The 22,030-nt window shown below is 39.1% G+C and overlaps 1 protein-coding gene across 5 annotated transcripts in view; it reads left to right on the forward strand.

Annotated features, from left to right (window-relative positions):
* Nucleotides 1–660: 660 nt before the first annotated feature.
* dnmbp (dynamin binding protein) overlaps nucleotides 661–22,030 on the forward strand; it is a 71,333-nt gene continuing 49,963 nt past the window's right edge. For 2 of the 5 annotated variants that reach the window (XM_057825246.1, XM_057825248.1), the window contains exons 1-3: nucleotides 661–978; nucleotides 18,815–18,969; nucleotides 19,163–19,285. In XM_057825246.1, coding sequence (XP_057681229.1) covers nucleotides 18,825–18,969; nucleotides 19,163–19,285 — 268 coding nt within the window. In that variant the 5' untranslated portion in view covers nucleotides 661–978; nucleotides 18,815–18,824. Of the gene's footprint in view, nucleotides 979–11,006; nucleotides 11,116–18,814; nucleotides 18,970–19,162; nucleotides 19,286–19,556; nucleotides 19,590–22,030 lie in introns of those variants that run through there. The other 3 variants (XM_057825247.1, XM_057825249.1, XM_057825250.1) reach the window with 3 other exon arrangements.

Raw genomic sequence — 22,030 nt, forward strand, 5'->3', positions numbered from 1 at the left:
CCCTGCTTGAAGGCGTTGTGCAGTGGCTGGCCGAATTGACCCATCAATACAATTATGAAGTCTGTGCCCCAGTGATTATAATTTTGGACATTAAACTAATTCTATAATTCTTTGTTTTTTTTATTCACAAACAAAATTTCTCCAAAACAGATCCAAATTTTTATTTATTTTATTACATTTTTTTTTTCAATCAGAATTGGAGTATACACTGAAATAAAAAAACAAATTAGCAATTAAATAAATAAATAAAATAAAAGCAGTAAACTGATGAGAATTAATTTTTTCCCCGTAAAGCCTGTGGTTAAAAATTTTCCTTAGCATATTTACATGTTATACTGTGTTTATTACTATTTTCATCACTGTCTAAAAAAAAAAACATTTTAAAATATTTTATACATTCTTATTATAGCAATTTAATCTAAATCCGTGCCTTATTACAGTATATTATTTATACATCTTAATGTTAAAACAAATATTGTATCGTCATCGGGTTAAAAGAACATAATCGTGTAATTTTATCCATTCTGATCAAATTTTTTTTACCATGTTTTTAGTCAGGCATCATGTGGGGCAGAACACTTTCTCTTTCTTTCTAAGCAGGCGTGAAAGTGGGGCACCTAACGGGAGCGCTTTGGAAAAAGTGGGTGGTCTCTGTCTGAGCTAGGACAGGCATGGAGACTAGAGTAGACACGCAAAAAGGAAAGCTCGCCTTCCACCACATCTGACGTCTGACCAGATGACAGCTGATTCGCCCGCGACCCATGAAGACCTGCGCCAACATGCTTTCAAATAAAGACTAATCTTATTTCCTCGCATAATAATGGCAGTTTTAAGCAGTGCTTAGTGTACTCGTTAAAGTTGCGCCGATGGGAGGACTCGAGTGCCAACACATCAACAGCCCGTTAAGCAAAAGTTGTCTCTAGTTAGTCTTCTTGGATATTAAAATTCGTCTCTTCTTGACTTCAATCACCCGAAAAGGTGAGGCTTCATTTTATTTACGCTACTTGTTTTGATTATGACGTTTGGTGCGTCTTGCTTGTTGTAAATTTGTAGTAACCCAACTAAGTCATGCTTATTAACATAACAAACACAAAGCTGTCTGCTGTCTATGTTTACCAAGATTTTTACATTACAGAGGAATACCGCCAAACAATCGACACATAAACACTGAAATAATGTATACATGTGATTTAGATTCTGCCATCTAGTGGAAGAGTATTTTCCTGCTCTGCCTGTCATTACAAGTCGCTGGCATGGATAGATGTAAAAAAAAAAATTACGTGATATGCAATGCAGAGGTGGGTAGAGTAGCCAAAAATTTGACTCAAGTTAGAGTAGCTTTACTTCAAAATGGTATTACTCAAGTAAAAGTAGAAGTAGTCTTTCAAAAAATGTACTCAAGTACAAGTAAAAAGGTATTCAGTAAAAAGAATACTCAAGTCATGAGTAACATTGTGAATAACTGCTTACGGTGTTTGATTAAAAAACATTTAAAAAATTTTAACAATGGTATTTTTTTCCCAGCACAGTTATCTACAGTGGGGAGAATAAGTATTTGATACACTGCCAATGGGAAAACCCATTGGCAGTGTATCAAATACTTGTTCTCCCCACTGTATATTAACTCCTTCACTCCCAGCCATTTTCACCGGAGCCCTTTGGTCCCGGCCGTTTTACTGGATTTTGACTGATTTTGCAAGGCCCACAGAAAGTTAAGTTCTATTGCTATATAAACATGGAACCCACCAAAAGAAAGATTAGACTCTCTTCTTTCAGCAGAAAAAAAGTTAGTTCATATCTTTTTCCATTCTCTAGAATTCAACATTAGAAAATAGCTTAGTTTTCAATTTTCCGATGAAAAAACTGAGAAATTGAGCTTTTTGTGAAAGCATACATTTCAAACATTACTTTGACTTATACACAGCTATTTTTTGCTTTAGTTACATCCCAAACATCTGAATAATATTTTCGTTTTACAAAATAAGATAAACAACAAGACAAATAGAGCTTTTGATAGCAAAGTAACAATTTATACAATATACAAAGTCACAAGTCTTTCTATCCGTGGATCCCTCTCACAGAAAGAATGTTAATAATGTAAATGCCATCTTGAGGATTTATTGTCATAATAAACAAATACAGTACTTATGTACTGTATGTTGAATGTATATATTCGTCCGAGTTTTATTCATTTTTTTCTTAATGCATTGCCAAAATGTATATGATCGGGAAAAATTATTGGGAATGATTGGAATTGAATCGGGAGCAAAAAAAAGCAATCGGATCGGGATATTTCCAGATACTCAAACTAAAACGATCAGGATCGGATCGGGAGCAAAAAAACATAATCGGAACAAGCCTACTCTTAACTGTTAATGCTCCCTGTTAAGACCAACATAAGCCAATTTTTTGTTTGAGCTAATGATTTTTTTAATGCATTTGTAATTTACTATATAGGCATATCTAGCGTTTTTTTTTTTTTTTTTTGGTTGGAATGTGTTTGAACCATTTGTTAAGCGCTTTGTAAAAAAAAAAATAAAACAAATTTGCATTTTATAGCATTTAAGCTAGCGGACTTTTGCTATGTAAGTTACCCAATTGTTCTTTTGTTGTACTTAGATCCTCATTGATTTATTTATTTTTTTTAATATCGTTTGAGGCTCAACTCAGGTATTTTGATTTTTTTATGTTCTTTATCCGATTACTCGATTATTCGAACTAACTAGTTCATTGATTAATCGACTAATAAAATAATAGTTTTCTTTTTTGGTTTGACGCTCATGCTGCCGAGAACAGCCTGTTATTTACACAATGACTGACTTGCCATAGCACACTTCAGGCTGTGTACCAAGCTTAACGATGATTAACAAATTTGTTCCTTTGATCGTAGAACTACGAGGTGTCTCTGGATAAATCAAAGCTACAAACCTGTCAATCATCGTGAACTTTTAAGTACCCAACACCAGCTCTACTGGTGACCAAGAAAAACAGTTTGGTCTCACTGCTTAGCAGGAGGGAGGGTGAGATGCTGTACAAGCGTGACGCAGAAAAACATGAATACATTTTTAAACTTAAAAACCCAATACTTTTCACCCAATTCCAATCCTCTGGAAATAGGCGCCATTTCTGATCATGTGAACGGATCGGGACATCCCAAATCAATACAATGTGGTCATCGGGGTCCACCAAAGTCTTCCTAAACAGAGCTATTCAAGTCATCTGGTGAAAATTCTTCTAGTTTTATTATCGTAATTTATCACAAAAACCCAAAAATTCGCAATATCAGTTTTTTCCAATATCGTTCAGCCCTACTCCAGACCTAATACCGTATTGGCCCCAATATAAGACGGCCCTGATTATAAGATGACCCCCTCTTTTTCAAGACTTTTGTCTTGAAGTTTGAAAAAAAACTTTTTGTACACCAAATTAATTTTTATACAGAAAATAATTACAGTACATCTGAAAAATGATTATAAGAATATATTTGAGAGAAAAAGCATGTTATTTTGCCTCATTCAAATCTTAATATCTGAACATTTAAATATGTTAACTAAAGTGCAATCACATTCGTAAATGAATGGCTTCTGTTTTTTTGGAATGTAAATAAACCAATCTATTGTGATAAAACAAAAAAATTGCAATAACTGCATTAACCATCAGAGTGAAGTCTAACTGTACTGTAACTGTCTTAAACCAAATCTGAATCAGGAAAAACATTGCAATAAAATAATGCAAACTGGTTAAACTTGAGAGTAGCTGAGATCTGTCATGACAGAACATCGCTTCAATGATATCTGGCGCCATCTAGCGTTGTGAATGGGTATAATGTCTAGACCGCGAATATAAGACGACCCCCACTTTTTTCAGTCTTATTTGAATGCAAAAACATCGTCTTATATTCGGGCCAATACGGTAATCTACCTGCTGTCTCTCACCTGTCATTTTTTTCACTATTGTGGCTGCACTCATCTTCAGGTTCTTAAAATGGGCCCAAGATGGACACCGTTTTCTTTAATTTGGAAGTTTTAGACGCAACATGGCAAGTAGAGTGGTTAGCATGTGAGCCTGAAACTTCTGAGGTTTGGGGTTTTGCAGTTACTGGGTCTTACTTCCACTTTCTAATAATCAGAACTTTAATAGAATAGAAATGGAATCCTTTATTTTCACATGGCATAACTAAATTAGCATGCAACTCCAAACTTTATGTTCAGGAATAATACAAAATATGAATATATAACATTGCCTCTGGTTATATAATATGAATTAATGCAAGCGCTGGCATTGCTGAATCAATGTCTAATTGCAATGCATCAATTACACAATATTTTTACCCACCACCACTACTAATCCTCATATTTCAAAATTTAACTTTGAATATTTGCATAGGTATGAATACCCATACCCCTCCTCTTGATTTCTGTGTACACCGGTTGTGTTGGAGCTAAAGTGAGAGGATGTCAGTCGGTTCTCTTTAGCTTCTGTCCTGAATTATTCAACGTCTCCAATGGTGTCTTATATCAAGCCCTCAGTGACAGAGGAACTGGAAATATTTAGCTCTAAGGGGCTTGGCTTTGGCTTTACATGTTCCAATAAATCCTGCGTGAACATGTAATTACTTGCTTTTCGATGCTGTGATTAAAACCTGTAAAAAGCCACTTTCTATAGATCTTAAGCTTTAGTCATTGTGAGGGCTGTCATATTTCTTTGTGTCTGTTTCAGATAGGGTGTAAATTTGGTGAAGGAAACTAGCATGATGTAAGACAGCAATGCTGAGTTTATGTAAACACTTCCCATTAAGGCTTGTGCATTCCTTAATATGATTCACGTGGTGGGAAAAAGGCAATTTTTCCCCACTTTTTTTGACCAGCTAATGTTTTCAGGAGGTTGACTTCAGCGGGGCTCACGTCTAATAATTTATCATAAGAGCAGCTTGCTTGGCGCATAGTCAAGCTTTTGATAGCATTATTTCCACCTTCATCCAACTTAACGGCGTCACTAATGGCGTTATTTTCATCAGTAGTGAGTAATCTAATGAATGACTTTTCTCATCTTGGCAACGCCGTTACTGTTACTGAGGCGGGAAAGCCGTGCGTCAATATGCTTTACGATGTCGGTTGACTGACGCGAGAAAAGTCTGAAAAAGACGGACTCACGGAGATGAGAGAGCAGAGCAGGAGTGGAGAGGAGGCAAGGGAGTGTGATGCCGTTGCAAACGTGATGCTACAATGCTAGGTGGCTCCAATAATACCTGACTGTAGCCGATAGCCTACAAACTACGCCCACATGATGCTTCGGTAGATATCACATATATACAGAACTAGATGCAAATGACAGACATGGCCGCATTAGCAACATGTATAATAAAGAACTAGATGCGTTAGTAAACAGCCGCCATCTTAAAGCAGTAGACTTCTCTGGAAGGTTCTGCTGTAGAGAACCTTCCTAAAGAACCTGAGTAACTTCTTATCTAAAATGCTCCTAAATCGGCAAAACTTAACTTAAATCTTTAAATGATGAAACAGTTTTAAAACTTATACATGTCAAAAATAGACAGAAGGGAACTAATGCAATAACAGGAGCAATTTTAACAACCTTAACGGGTGATTCACAACATTAAATGACTTCCACACATAGCACAGGTTACTATCTAGTTATCGCAATATCCGCAATACCCCTGTGTCTAGTTAAGTTTAGGGTAAAGAATTGGGCTAGGGCCAATTGTCCCAAAAACCCTTTAAACTTCACATTGCGTGACTTTTTTTTTTTTTTTTTGAGAAAAAAAAAAACATGAAAATTAAAACAGTTACTTTGCCAAGTAACTAATTACTCTTACATTCAGGTAACTGAGTTACTAATGTAATTACTTGTTGGGAGAAGTAATTTGTAACTGTAATTAATTACTTTTTTAAAGTAAGATTAACAACATTGACAACCAACCTTTAATTTTGAAAAGAAAAAAATAATCACCATCATCTAGTTACAGTGAGGAAAATAAGTATTTGATTTTGCAAGTTCTCCCACTTAGAAATGATGGATGGGTTTGAAATTTTCATGGTAGGTGCTTGTCCACTGTAAGAGACAATCTTTAACAAAAATCCAGAAATCACAGTGTATGATTTTTTAACAATTTATTTGTATTATACGGCTGCAAATATGTATTTCAACACCTATTAGCTAGAATTGTGAGCCTCAAAGACCTGCTTATCACCTTTAAAAAGTCCGATGAATAAGTGGAGTGAAGGTAGACTTTTTGAGTCTGACATTTTTTACCTGTTTGAGGTGGTTAGCAGCATATAAACACCCGGCCACACTATACAATCAGAAAGACTCCAATTACTAACTTGGTCAAGGCCAAACAACTGTCCAAAGACACCAGAGACAGAATTGTAGACCTCGACAAGGCTGGACAGGGTTACGGGGCAATTGCCAAGCACTTTGGTGATATAAAATCCACAGTTGGAGCAATGATTAAAAAATGGAAGAAGCTAAACATGACTGGGAGTGTGACATTGTGACATTGCCCCTTGGAATGGGGCTCCATGCAAGATCTACCTCGTAGGGTCTCAATGATCCCTAAGAATGGTGAGGAATCAGCCAAGAACTACACAGGAGGAGCTGCTCAATGACCTGAAAGGAGCTGGAAACACCATTTCAAAGGTTACTGTTGGTAATACACTTAAGACGTCATGGTTTAAAATCCTGCATGGAATGGAAGGTTCCCATGCTTAAACCAGCACATGTCCAGGCCCGTTTTAAGTTTGCCAATGACCATTTGTATGATCCAGAGGAGTCATGTGAGAAATTCATGTGGTTGTATGAGCTCAAAATGGATCTTTTTGCTTCCACTCATAGTATTTGGAAGAAGAAGAATGATGAGTACCATCCCAAGAACACCATCCCTACTGTGAAGCGCGGGGGTGGTAGCATCATGCTTTGGGGGTGTTTTTCTGCACATGGGACTGGACGACTGCACTGTATTAATGAGTGAATGCCCAGGGCCATGTGTTGTGGGATTTTGAGGAGTAACGTCCTTCCATCAGTTAGAGCATTGAACATGGGTCATGACTGGGTCTTCCAACATGACAATGGACTGAAGCAGACAGTCAGAATAACCAAGGAGTGGTTTTGTGAAAAACATATCAAGGTTTTGGAGGGGCCTAGCCACTCTCCAGACCTAAACCCACTAGAAAATCTTTGAAGGAAGCTCAAACTCATTTTTTCTCGGTGACAGCCCAGAAACCTGTTTGATCTGGAGAAGATCTGTGTGGAGCAGTGGTGCAAAATCCCTGCTGTAGTCTGTGCAAACCTGGTGAAAAGTTTGGCCTCTGTAATTGTAATCAAAGGCGACTGTACCATATATTAACATTGATTTTCTCAGGTGTTCAAATACTTATTTTCCTCATTGTATGTGGTCATTCCTAATCACTTCGAATTAAGTATATAAGTGAGAATTCCAAAATCTGCTGAAATCAATTAGAAGCAGCCTTTATTGTGGAAAGCTTTACATCTGGGAACAGTATGTTCCATTTCCATTATTTTTCAATGAAAAAAATGTTTTGAAATCCAAATTGTTCCGCAATCTTGCAGTTCCCAATCCACATATTTGCACATTTCCCCCTCCTAGATCGATCATTCTTCCGCAGTTTTGTCCCTATGACGCCCCCCGAGGCGGAGATGAGTTACATAACTGCTCATATGCAACTTATTACAGCCTCCTCCGTGTATTCAGGGTGCGGCGTATCTCCAGGCACCCTTTGGGTCCTCTCAAGGAAAACCCTCTCAGCGTTTTTCAAACACAATCCTCGTTTCCGTGGCGATGTGAACATAGACATCCGAGCTGTTCTCATGTTTATGCAAAGGAGCACTTCCACATGGTGTGTGTATGTATCATTTGTATTCAACACGTGCTTGGGAAAAGACATGGAAAGGAGTAGGAGGAGTGTTCAAGATTCCAGCATTCTCTTCTGGAATGCCCGTGACGTTTGCTCAACAAATGTGAAAACTTTTAGTCAGACAGTGTTGTATGCATAAGCCTTTTTCCAAAGGACGCACCCAGAATTTCCTCCTACGACCGTGTAGCTTCACTGACACATCCTTGTGTTGTTGTCTCCAGCTAGACACCCAACAAAATGATTCATCATTACTGAATACATGTTGTCTTCGTTAATAAAAGTGATCACTGCCAGCCCTCCTCGTCAAAATGGGTTGGACGTCTAGTGCTGTCAATGGCAACCAATGCGTTAAAGAGCTCTAAGAAGATACAGAGGGGCAAATAAGTATTTAGTCAACCACTAATTGTGCAAGTTCTCCTACTTGAAAATATTAGAGAGGCCTGTAATTGTCAACATGTCAACCATGAGAGACAGAATGTGGGAAAAAAAAACAGAAAATCACATTGTTTGATTTTTAAAGAATTTATTTAATCTTGGTGGAAAATAAGTATTTGGTCAATACCAAAAGTTCATCTCAATACTTTGTTATGTACCCTTTTTCACACACTGTTGCTGGTATTTTGGCCCATGCCTCCATGCAGATCTCCTCTAGAGCAGTGATGTTTTGGGGCTGTCGTTGGGCAACATGGACTTTCAACTCCCTCCGCAGATTTTCTATGGGGTTGAGATCTGGAGACTGGCTAGGCCACTCCAGGACCTTGACATGCTTCTTACGAAGCCACTCCTTTGTTGCCCTGGCTGTGTGTTTGGGATCATTGTCATGCTGAAAGACTCAGCCACGTCTCATCTTCAATGCCCTTGCTGATGGAAGGAGATTTTCACTCAAGATCTCTCGATACAAGGCCCCATTCATTCTTTCCTTTACACAGATCAGTCGTCCTGGTCCCTTTGCAGAAAAACAGCCACAAAGCATGATGTTTCCACCCCAATGCTTCACAGTGGGTATGGTGTTCTTCGGATGCAATTCAGTACTCTTTCTCTTCCAAACACGAGAACCTGTGTTTCTACCAAAAAGTTCTATTTTGGTTTCATCTGCCCATAACACATTCTTCCAGTCCTCTTCTGGTTCATCCAAATGCTCTCTAGCGAACTGCAGATGGGCCTGGACGTGTACTTTCTTCAGCAGGGGGACACGTCTGGCAGTGCAGGATTTGAGTCCCTGGCGGCGCATTGTGTTACTGATAGTAGCCTTTGCTACTGTGGTCCCAGCTCTGTGTAGGTCATTCACTATGTACCTCCGTGTGGTTCTGGGAGTTTTGCTCACTGTTCTTATCATTTTGACGCCACGGGGTGAGATCTTATATGGAGCCCCAGATCACTCGTCTTGTATGTCTTCCATTTCTAATAATTGCTCCCACAGTTGATTTCTTTACACCAAGTGTTTTACCTATTGCAAATTTAGTCTACCAGCCTGGTGCAGGTCTACAATTTTATCTCTGGTGTCCTTCGACAGCTCTTTGGTCTTGGCCATAGTGGAGTTTGGAGTGTAACTGACTGAGGTTGTGGACAGGTGTCTTTTATACTGATAATGAGTTAAAACAGGTGCCATTAATACAGGTAACGAGTGGAGCCTCGTTAGATCTCGTTAGACCTCGTAAGAAGACGTTAGACCTCTTTGACAGCCAGAAATCTGACCAAATACTTATTTTCCACTCTAATTTGGAAATAAATTATTTAAAAATCAAACAATATGATTTTTTTCCCCACATTCTGTCTCTCATGGTTGAGGTTTACCCATGTTGACAATTACAGGCCTCTCTAATCTTCTCAAGTAGGAGAACTTGCACAATTGGTGGTTGACTAAATACTTATTTGCCCCACTGTAAATATAATTTGTGTTGTCCTGTTTTGCAGCTGTGTTTGGTTTTATGGAGTTGCTAATCAATAGAGCGATGATGTCTACACATGGTGAGGAAACCACATGGCCTGCTTGACAGCTGTTGGGGGGCAAAGGCCAAAGACAACACACCCACCCATCCTCACATTGCACGTGCTGAAAACCTCTTTGTTCATTTTTTTTAATATCCAGAACTGTCCACTGGCTGTGTTTAGGTATTGTATTGAATTCCAGGCCACTCAGCAGTCTGAATGAGCAAGCCACGCTGTCAACAGTTGGTATAAAACCATATCCAGAGACTTCTGCCAGGGTGTGTGTGTGTGTGTGTGTGTGAATGCCAGTCTGCCACTAAATTTGGGATGAATGGGGCGGGAATTGTGTGTCTTCATTGTTGGCATCAGGTCAACAGAGGATGCAAGCCGTCAGCAACAGCATACGCACTTTGCCCCAGTCAGAATGAATTGGACGTTCGTCTATCTTGTTCAATGGCAGCAGATGAGTTAGTGATAAATTATTATAGATGTGAGGTGCCACCAAAATGAGATGGATTTCACACATTGTCAAAATGATTTATGAATAAACTCTACCTCAGAAACAATGAATAAGCTAACTGGTGTTTGAATGCAGTCGGGGGGCAGAAGAACTTCTTTTTGAGAAATCTGCTTGTATGTCAACTGGCAAGCAGTAGGCAAAGGAATTACCATAATTTTCGGACTATAAGCCGCTACTTTGCCCCCTCAGTTTGAATCCTGCTGCTTATAGTCCAGTGCAGCTTATTTGTTGATTTATTTAGGTTAATAGGTAATACTTTATTTGAGGGTGGCGTCATAACACTGCCATAAGACAGTCATAATTATGATGTGACACTATCATGGGTATTAATGAATGCTTATGACAGATGTTATTAAGTATCGTCTGGCAAATTATGTCGCTAACTCCATTTATGTTCGGCTCGGATCTTTTACATCCATTCAAAAGTGAGATAATTTGCCGGATGACGCAAAATGACATCTTGTGAGAGAACTTTATTCATGCTTAAAACACAACCATTATACATTATAGTTTGTATGCTTTTGTTATGCTTGCATGAGAACATTGTAGCATAGAGCGTCATTGTTATATTAATCTGTTTGAGTGTGCCTTCCCATGGCCTTGACGATTGTAGACTGTATCAAAATATGCCCAAATATGGACTGTTATGTTCCTATGTTTTTCAGTATGCCTTGAATGAATACAAGGGGGGACTGTGGTTTTTATCATCGTTCTAGCCAGAGCCGGTTTTCAAGATCTCAGCTGAAAGATGTTTTTGCATGGAAAAATACCCAGGTTTGTGAGATGATGAGTTTCGTTTCTTAGTAAGTTTCGTTTCATGGTGGGCTTCGGCACCGCCCTTTCAACAGTGTAAATGTCCAGCCTCTATTGTACTTCCTTGTACTTCTGGGTGATCACAGCTCCTGGCTGGGTCACATCATTTTGTACCCGAGAGCTCTTGTTCATAAAGCCTTCCAAGCAAAGCAATCCATGGTTGGGGTCATATTCATTTCTCAAATCGAGGTATCGAGGTAACACTTGTCTTGGAGTTCAAATTTGAGCTTCCCTGACACATCTGTCATAAGCATTCATTAATGCTCATGGCAGTGTAATATCATTATTACAATGGTCTTATGACAGTTTTATGACGCAACTGTCAAATAAAGTGTTACCAACTACTATAGCTAGTAAAGATGCCGATCGATCGGGTCCGATCACGTCATTTTCAAAGTATCGGAATCGGCAAAAAAATATCGGACATGCCTTTTTTAAATATATATATATATATTTTATTTTTTTAATTAAATCGTTTTCTAATTGTATTTAACATTACAGACAAAATGTCTTACACTCATCCAGAGTTTTAGTTTTGGCTTAAAGTACGGCTATCAAATTTATTGCGTCAATGGCGGTAATTTTTTTTTTTTTAATTAATCACGTTAAAATATTTAACGCAATTAACGCATGCGCTTCACGACCCACTCACGCATTGTCGCGTTCAATCTATAATGCCGCCGTTTTACCTGTATATAGAGCTATAAGGCAGCGTAAAATGAGTAGAGTGAATTTTGGCAGTCTTTGGAGCCTTTTTTTTTTAATTGGCTAAAGCCTTAAAATCCCTCTCTCAACAATTAGAAATATCGTGGGAAGCAATGTGGGGAAGAAAGGTACTAGTTGATCTTTTTCTTAACACCCTATGTTATTTCCCAACGCAGAGAAGATATATCAATTGGTGCCACTACGCACAGTCATGGTTGCACTTCCCATCATGCATTTGGGCAGAAGAGTTAAATGGCTACAGTATCATTTACTGAAAGCTCAACAAATACACTAGATGGCAATATTTAGTCACAATATACAAAGTCACATTTATCCTTTAAGAATTACAAGTCTTTCCGTGGATCCCTCTCACAGAAAGAATGTTAATAATGTAAATGCCATCTTGAGGATTTATTGTCATAATAAACAAATACAGTACTTATGAACTGTACAGTATGTTGAATGTATATATTCGTCCGAGTTTTATTCATTTTTTTCTTAATGCATTGCCAAAATGTATATGATCGGGAAAAATGATCGGGAATGATTGGAATTGAATCGGGAGCAAAAAAAAAAAAAGCAATCGGATCGGGAAATATCGGGATCGGCAGATACTCAAACTAAAACGATCGGGATCGGATCGGGGCAAAAAACATGGAACAACTGGAACAGTAACTGAAGAAATAGTTAGCATAGAACATGAATTTTGATTGTTATTTACATCTTTAGCGCTGCAATGCATGCTAGGAGGCATGTTGGATGACAAGAATGTTGACAGCAGGTGGCAGCAGAGGTCGACTGTCTCCCGCAAAGGAGCAGTAATGGCCAAATGAAGCTTCTTGAAGCAATGAACCATTTGGTCTTAGACAGTCTTATGATGCAACTGTCACATAAAGTTTTACCGGTTAATATCTTTTGGTGTAAATATGCCATAATACAGAAAGGACAGCTGCGGCTTGTAGTCAGTGCGGCTTATCAATGAACAAAGGCCATTTTCGTGTCAAATTTAGTGAGTAGTGGTTTATAGTAAGGTGCGTCTGAAAATTACGGTATTCATTGGCCAAAATTGCAAAGCATAAGCTGCGAAATGCTGCTCTCAGCTGTTGTATGTGTTTGTCGGCTGTTGACCTAGCTGTCTGCCGTAATGCTGAGTGACTCTGTGGGCAACAGTGCCAAGTGGCTCACACATCCACTCACTGCTGTGGTCCAATCCGAAAGATCAGCAACTCTAGGTCTCACTCATTTCTCCTCTGTGTTGCGAGAAGAAAAACACCAGATTTTTTGTTAGCGTGGGCAAAGTTCATCTTGTTATCAGGACCTTGTAAACCATCCTCAAGAAGAGACACACCTGGTTGGTTTTAACTGTAAAATGCCTAGCTAGAATTGAGAAAACAAAAAAGCAGCAATTGTACCAAGGAAACTTTTGGTCTTTGAATTAGGATTCTGTTCCCGCTCAGTTTTTTTGTAAAACATAAACTGTCCTCCATCTGTTAATATTGATGTGTCAGAAGCAGAAAAGAAAAAATATCCATTGCAAGGAGGCACTAACATTGTTCACCTTGTTGCATCAGATGTTTGTTTGTGACCACATAGGACTCACGCCTGTGCAACCATGATATACAGCCAGCTATTTGCAGGGTTGGAAACGAAATCATGTTGCCATCACGTGGCACGCCTGTTCCCCCCTGCTGTCGTCATTTTCCCAGGCCTGGCGTAGAAGTCACTAAGCAACACTGTGACACACTCACCCAGACCCATAAATAACAATAAGGAGCTTGTCTGGCTGCATGCAGATCTCAGGATTAGCTGACAGAAAGCGACTGCAGCAGCCCAGCGGCTCTTTGCAAGTCCAGGTGAATTCAAGCATAGTGTCAATTGGGAAGTTTTACTTTTGGAAAAGCAGCGTGTGAGCTAATGGAACCGCCTAAATATTCTCAGTCTGTGTCATACATTTTGGCTCCATTTATGCTGAAAAAGTAGGCATGTAGCATAAAAGTTGCAACCCGTAGTCCACTCGCTTCCAGAATGATCCCTGAGTCTTGTTTATAAGGCTTAAAGATTGGTCTTGTTTAGTTTAGTGCATGACAAGACATGTTATATGCTCATAGCTTCTGGCACGCAGCTATTCTTGTTCTTGAGATATGCAGATTAGCTGAAATATGAGCAATACAAAAAACAAAAAGATAGTTTGCTCTCTTGAGTTTCTATTGCTTCACAACTTATGCAACAATGAGTCAGAAATCACCTTATTGCCTTCCAGGTTTGAAATTTGCAGAAATGTTACCTTTCACATGGACAGGTGCCGATTACCGGTTTCAAACTATACCGACGTGGTATGAAAACGTCACGGTTTCAAAACAGCTACAAAATTTCCTTCATACCATCCCTACGGTATTTTTGTTATGTTCCAAAAATGCTGGGAGAAATCTCTCACTTACAGCTGCAAAACTCAACCCTCCCCCAACAGTTGTTGCTCAGTTCTCTATACTACACGATGGCTGGAGGAGGTGAAACTCCTGAACTCTTTCAAAGCCCCATCGGAAAAAAACGAAATCGCTGGTATGGGAATACTTTGGCTACAGAAAGGTTACAGACGGCCGCGACTTAGAGGAGGAAGGCCAAATGACATGTAAAACATGTTTGCGGAAGGTGACTGCCGAGCAGTGTTGTTAATCTTATTTTAAAAAAGTAATTAATTACAGTTACAAACTACTTCTTCCATAAAGTAATTGAGTTAGTAACTCAGTTACCCGAATGTAAAAGAAGTTAGTTACTTTGCAAAGAATCTGGTGTTACTTTTCAGGGTTTTTTTCCATAAAAAAAAAAAAACAAAAAACATAGGTCACACTATGTGAGGTACAAAGGGTTTTTGGGACAATTACCCAAAACTTAAATAGACACAAGGGAATTGTGGATATTGCAATAACTAGATAATAACCTTTGCTATGTTTGGATGTCATTTAATGTTGTGAATCAACTGTTAAAGTTTTTAAAATTGCTCCCGTTATTGCGTTCGATCCCTTCTGTTTACTTTCTACATGTGAAAGTTTTAAAACTGTTTCATCATTTAATGAAAGATTCAAGTCAAGATTTTGCCTCTTTAGGAGTATTTTACTGTACATAAAAACTTCACTAGGAAGGTTCTCTACAAAAGAGCCTTCCTGAGAAGTCTACTGCTACAAATGGCGGCTGTTTACTAACACCGGCGAGTGTATCATTTCGCATCTCCTTCTCTATGCATTTGCTAATGCCGCCGAGTCTGTCATTTCGCATCTAGTTCTATATATATGTGATATCTAGTGTAGCGTCATCTAGGCGTAGATTGTAGGCTGTTGGCTACAGTCAGGTATTATTGGAGCCACCTAGCCTAGCATCGTGCTTGCAACAACAGTAAAACTCTGTTCCCGCTTTCCCACTACCCGCTCTTCTCTCTCTCTGTCTCTCAGACTTTTCTCGCGTCATTCAACCAACGTAGTAACGCATAGTAACTCACGCCTTTACATCCTCGGTAATGGTAACAGCGTTGCAAAGATGAGAAAAGTAATTAATTAGATTACTCACTTCTGAAAAAAATAACGCCGTCAGTAACGCCGTTAAACTCTAATGCAGTTATACTCCGTTATTAACAACACTGCTGCCGAGGAGGCAATACGTCCAATATGAATTTGCATTTCGTTTTTTTGATGGCGGAAAAAGTTGAGTTTCACCTCCTCCAGCCATCATGTAGCACAGCTGACTCACTGACACTCAGCAACAACCGGTAGGGGAGGGTTGAGCCTTATAGCTCCAAGCGAGGGATTTCTCCATGCATTTTTGGGACATAAAAAATATGTGATGGGTACACGCAGGTCCGCGTGTGTGAGGCGGAGCGTAGAAGACCTTCCCTCCGATGCCGCCAAGTAGGGACGCTGACAGCTAAGCCCTTGGCTCGAGCTTTATTGGCGCAGTGGTTAGCATCCCTACACTGTTGATATGGAGCACGTCGTGCTGCGTGGTGTGGGTTCGCGTCCCAGCCTGTATGACATAAAATTTTTGTGGTTTTGAAACCTTGACGTTTTCATACCAAGGTATAACTTGAAACTGGTAATTGGCACATGCCTAGTTTAGGTTCAACTAAAGGACTGCATTTTATTTTAATTTATTCATTTAAAATGTATTTCAACTAGGGCTGTCAAACGATAAAAATTTTTAATCGAGTTAATTACAGCTTAAAAATTAATTAATCGTAATTAATCGCAATTCAAACCATCTCTAAAATATGCCATATTTTTCTGTAAATTATTGTTGGAACGGAAAGATAAAACACAAGACAGATATATATATTCAACATACGGTTCATAAGTACTGTATTTGTTTATTATAACAATAAATCAACAAGATGGCATTAACATTATTAACATTCTGTTAAAGTGATCCATGGATAGAAAGACTTGTAGTTCTTAAAAGATAAATGGTTGTACAAGTTATAGAAATTTCATATCAAAACCCCTCTTAATGTTTTCGTTTTATTAAAATTTGTAAAATTTTCAACCAAAAAATAAACTAGTAGCTCGTCATTGTTGATGTCAATAATTACACCATGCTCACTCATTGTGCTTAAAGAGCATATGACACGAGAAAAAAAGTCTTAAATGGCATTATTATGTGAATTAGAATCATATTTTGAGACGATTCGACTATATACAACAATTTAGCAAAGCGCAGATGACGAGAAATTGGTCTTTTAATCTTCCGGTTAGCCACGCCTACCATTATAGGGCTTTAGCGTCCCCAACAGGTGGATGACGTCAGCGGTAGACTGGGCTCATCGGTTTTACTATTCAGTCCATTGAGGGGGAATTGTTCAGAACGAGGAAAACGCGACGAAGAGAGCCGCAAAATGTCATTGTTTCAGTCTCTCTACTCCAATATTTTTACAGGATATTCTTTTTATGCAAGTATTTTTCCCCAATAGCTATATAAATGGCTTGAGAAGGACCAGTCAGCCCGTCGAGGGGGAACTATTCACAATGAGGAAAACGCGACGAAGAGAGCGGCAAAATGTCATTGTTTCTGTCTCTTTACTTCCATATTTTTACAGGATATTCTTTTTATCCAAGTATTTTTCCCCAATAGTTATATAAATGGCTTGAGAAGGACCAGTCAGCCCGTCGAGGGGGAACTATTCACAATGAGGAAAACGCGACGAAGAGAGCGGCAAAATGTCATTGTTTCTGTCTCTTTACTTCCATATTTTTACAGGATATTCTTTTTATCCAAGTATTTTCCCCAATTGCTAAATAAATGGCATGGTCAAGACAAATAACAATCTTGTGCTAAATGGAATATGAAATAATAAAAATCCATTTATTCAAGACGACATGGCAAAATTACTACATAATGGTCAAAACTGTCGACTTCACCTTTACTGTCGCACCTCCCGAATGATATTTTATGACACCTAAATCGGACATATGTCATTTCCCTTCCCCGGCTTCGGAGAATGTAAACAAACCAGAAGGAGTGACAGCTAGCCGACATGCTAACCCGAACCGAGTGATGTTTCAAAGTCTTCAAAGCGGAAAATCACACAAAGCTATCCTGGATTATTTGACATGACGACCCGGTTGTCGAATGTCATAGCGGATCGGCAAACCGCCCGGCGGAGAGCAATTTACAGTTTGTTCCCCGGAGGAGGGTGGCTGGAGCTAATGCAGCTAACGTGCTGCTGCTAATGCATTAGGAGAGCTTTTTACATGCCTATCAATGATCAAACGTAAGTAGTCCTTCATTTAAAGGAAGTTTGTAGTGTTTACTTTGTAATCGCTGTATTCGTATTTGACATAATACAAAACAAGGTGTTTACTCACTTCCTCGTAAGTCCAATGGTCCCACAGTAAATATCCACGATGAATGGGAAACTTTTGAAACTCCAAAAAGGCGCATACGCCCCTCCCTCATACAGAATGATTTTTCTGCAGCCGTTTGGCTGGCGTGATACGAAAAATAAACGTAGTAATCCGCAAAATCAGCTGAATCCTTCGTCCTCATACACAACAGTACACTGTAGCGTGAAGAGGACGTCTTCTACCGCACACGTCACAGCGCCCTCCTCCTCAATGCGAGACCGAAGCCGGAAGTCACTCATTTTCATGGCGCGGGATTCAAAAAACTAAATAAAAATAGCGATCGCTTCCACACACATCCAAGCGGCCCATATCATTCAGGGGCATAAAATACCGCGTGTATTATGAAATAAACATGCTTTTTCGTGTCACAGGCACTTTAAACCCATAAAATCATTTGGACCCAAGCGCCAGCAGAGGGCGCCAAAGACCAAAAAACAAGTAACAAGCGGACATTACACTGCTGTCATTTTAATCTGTTTGAGCGGGGCATGTGCATTAATTGCGTCAAATATTTTTTCGTGATTCATTTAAAAAATTAACGCCCGTTAACACGATAATTTTGACAGCCCTAATTTTAACTTAACATTATATTTATGTTACAATTTGCAAATATGTTTTGAAAAATAAAAATCCTGTTCAATGGAAAAAATAGTTTGTTTTTTAAACCCAGATACATATCGCGAAGTAACACATTTTAGAGCTGTGATATTTTGGCTGAAGGTTGTCATACCGTCAGATTCTCATACCAGCACATGCCTACTTTCACATCTGGTTCCATCTGTTTTATGGCACCTCCATGATAACCTAAGCATGGGTAACACCGCCCAGCACTTAGTTCCACCCTCTTCACTCTGCCTACTCATCAATCCTAACAGAGACCTCATTGATTCAATGGGAAACTGCATCCCTCTTCTCTCATTTCCCACCTTTAGCCAGGCCATCCCCACCTGGAAATCCCCATCCATGGCATGTGTGTCCATACCTAAAATGTCCTAGTCTGAATTTGCTTTTATTAAATTCCAATGCAGTTCTCGCGCATTAATAACATGACTTCCTTGTCTGTGCAGGTTATGAGTAATGGAAGCTGGGTCGCTGGTGCGCGCAGTGTTCGAGTTCCTCCCCAGCGTCTCCGAGGAGCTGCCCCTCTTCACTGGCGATGTTATAGAGGTGCTCAGCGTGGTGGATGAGTTCTGGTTGCTGGGCAACAAAGATGGCGTCACCGGTAAGGTGTCGACATTAGGCACGATTACTGAAAACAGAATAGCTTTCAGCTTTTTGGTGTAGGAGCCACAATGTGGATATTAATACATTTTGTCTTGTGCTGGCAACATTTTAGTTGCTTAAAATATGATGAGAATGACTAAAGGTCACGAATACTAAGGAAGTTGGGTTTCCCCCCCCTATGCTGTCTTTAGGTCAGTTTCCCAGCACCTTTGTGGAAGAGGTTACCATTCCTAGCACCAAGCCTGGAGACCGACTGTATGTGTGCATCAATGATTTCTGCTCTACGGAACCAGGAACTCTTTCCTTAATGAGAGGTAAGGAGTTTCATTCAGTTTAATTGTTTAGACTTCGTTATCATGGGTTTGCAGTTTTATTTTGATGAAGTTATTTTTGGAACAAGTACCAAAAAAAAAAAGAATAAATAAAATAAATGAAAAATATGTAACTTCTATGCTTGAAACACTATCTGTGTCATTCATTCATTCATTTTCCATGCCGCTTATTCCTCACGAGGGTCGCGGAGGTGCCATTGATCAAAAAATAAAATGACTTCAAATGAATGTTTTTTTTCCCCCCCTAACTTAGTATAATGCTACTTATTGATGTTTCTGCACTCAGGTAAATTTTTTTTATGTTCGGCCTAAAAATGTAGTTAGAAGTGAGTCTTTATAACTGTAGGCTCTTTAAGTGGGATACACAAGTATTTAAATCTTAACCACTTTTGCATGTTTTTTTCTTAATACAAATAGTGAATGCCACAAACACGTTGAGAACACTCAATAATATTGTACTCCCAATACATGCAATATTTACAGTGAGTAGCAGAAGTATTTGGACCCCTTGTGAGTTTGCAAGTTCGCCCACTTAGAAAATAGATAGAGATTTCCACTCATAGAGACATGATCTAAAAAATCCAGAAATCACATTGTATGATTTTTAAAAATGATTTATTTGTAATTTACTGGGGTTCATAAGTATTTGTACCCTTGAGAATCAGCAATAATTATGACACTCAAAAGGTTGTCAGTCTACCTTAAAAAAGTCCACCTTTACTCCATGAGTAAACACCCACCCACCACCCGTTTGAACTTAATATTGTCACCTGTGCACCCCACACTCAGTCATAATCCAACTGCTGCCATGGGGAAGACCAGAGAGCTTTTGAAAGACACCAGAGAAAAAAAAAATTGAGCTCCACAAAGCTAGAATAGGCTATGGGACAATTCGAAAGAAGTTTGGTGAGAATAAATCAACTGTAGGAGCAATTAGTAGAAAATGGAAAAGGCTAAATATGACTGATAGTCTACCTCTGACTGGGGCTCCATGTAAAATCTCTCCTCGTGGAGCATCACTCATGATGAGAAAAGTGAGGTCTCAGCCTAAAACTACACGGTAGGAGGCGAGCTGGTCAATGACCTGAAGATAGCTCGATGCATTGTTTCAAAGGCTACTCTCAGTAGAACACGATGATGCAGTGGTTTAAAATTATGCATTGATCACAAGGTTCCCCTGTTGAAGCTAGTACATGTGAAGGCCCATCTGAAATTTGCCACGGACCATATGAATAATGCAGAGGGATCATGGGAGAATAGTCATGTGGTCAGATGAGCCCAAAGTAGAACTTTTTGGTGCAAACTTTACTCGTCATGTGTGAAGGAAAAAGAAGGATGAGTACAATCCTAAGAACACCATCCCCACTGTGAAGTATGGGGGTGGAAACCTAATGCTTTTGGCCTGCTTTTCAGCAAAAGGGACAGGACGACTGTACTGTTTAAAGCAGAGGTGAATGGTGAAATGTATTGTCAGAGTTTGAGCCACAACCTCCTTCCGTCAGTCAAAGACACAAAGATGAGTCATGGCTGGATCTTCCAACATGACAATTATCAGACCTCTACCTATTTTCTTAGTGGGTGAACTTGCAAAATCACAAGGGGTGCAAATACTTCTGCTCCTCACCATACAGTGCCCTCCATAATTATTGGATTTATAATAATTATGTGTTTTTTAGCTTCTAATATTTTTTTTTTCTAAATAATATGGGACCTTAATGGAAAAAAAGAGAAAAATCCAACCTTCAATACAAGTGCATTTATTCATTGGGGAAAAATCCAACATAAAGAAATAATTATTTGACATCAAATAATGTGTGTCACAATTATTAGCACCCCTGGTGTTAATACTTTGTACAACCCACTTTTGCCAACAAAACAGCATCTAATCTTCTCCTATAATGTTTCAAAAGATGGGAAAAGACAGAAAGAGGGATCTTCAGCCATTCCTCTTTGCAGAATCTCTCTAGTCTAAATCATCCTGAGACCTGGGTCCTCTCCTCTGTACTCTCCTCTTCAGCTCACCCCACAGGTTTTCAATGGGGTTGAGGTCTGGGGACTGAGATGGCCATGGGAGGAGCTTGATTTTGTGTCTGGTGAACCATTTTTGTGTAGATTTGGCCATATGTTTAGGGTCATTGTCTTGCTGAAAGACCCAGTGACGACCCATCTTCAGCTTTCGGGCAACAGATTTTGATTTAAAATGTCCTGGTATTTCAAAGCATTCATGATGCCATGCACCCTAACAAGGTTCCCAGGGCCTTTGGAAGCGAAACAGGCCCACAACATCACTGACCCACCCCCATACTTCACAGTGGGTATGAGGTGCTTTTCAGCATGCGCATCTTTCGTGGCAAACATTATTTGATGTCAAATAATTATTTCTTTATGTGGGATTTTTTCCCCCACTGAATAAATGCACTTGTATTGAAGGTTGGATTTTTCTCTTTTTTTCCATTAAGGTCCCATAATATTTAGAAAAAAAAATATTAGAAGCTAAAAAACACATAATTATTATAAATCCAATATTTATGGATGGCACTGTATATGCAAATACAAGCATATGAGAATCGGGTGTTGGAATGTGTGTGCACCGCAACAGCCTCCTCCACTGTGTCAGACAACATCCCAAACTTCCCACTAGATGTCCTCAGATGCTTAACTGAAAGTGGCGTGAACTCGCTTGTTGCTTTTTCTTGTTTGTTTTTCTACCTGAAACGTCTGAACATG

This window comes from Corythoichthys intestinalis, chromosome 21 (assembly GCF_030265065.1).
Source record: "Corythoichthys intestinalis isolate RoL2023-P3 chromosome 21, ASM3026506v1, whole genome shotgun sequence".
NCBI lineage: Eukaryota > Metazoa > Chordata > Actinopteri > Syngnathiformes > Syngnathidae > Corythoichthys > Corythoichthys intestinalis.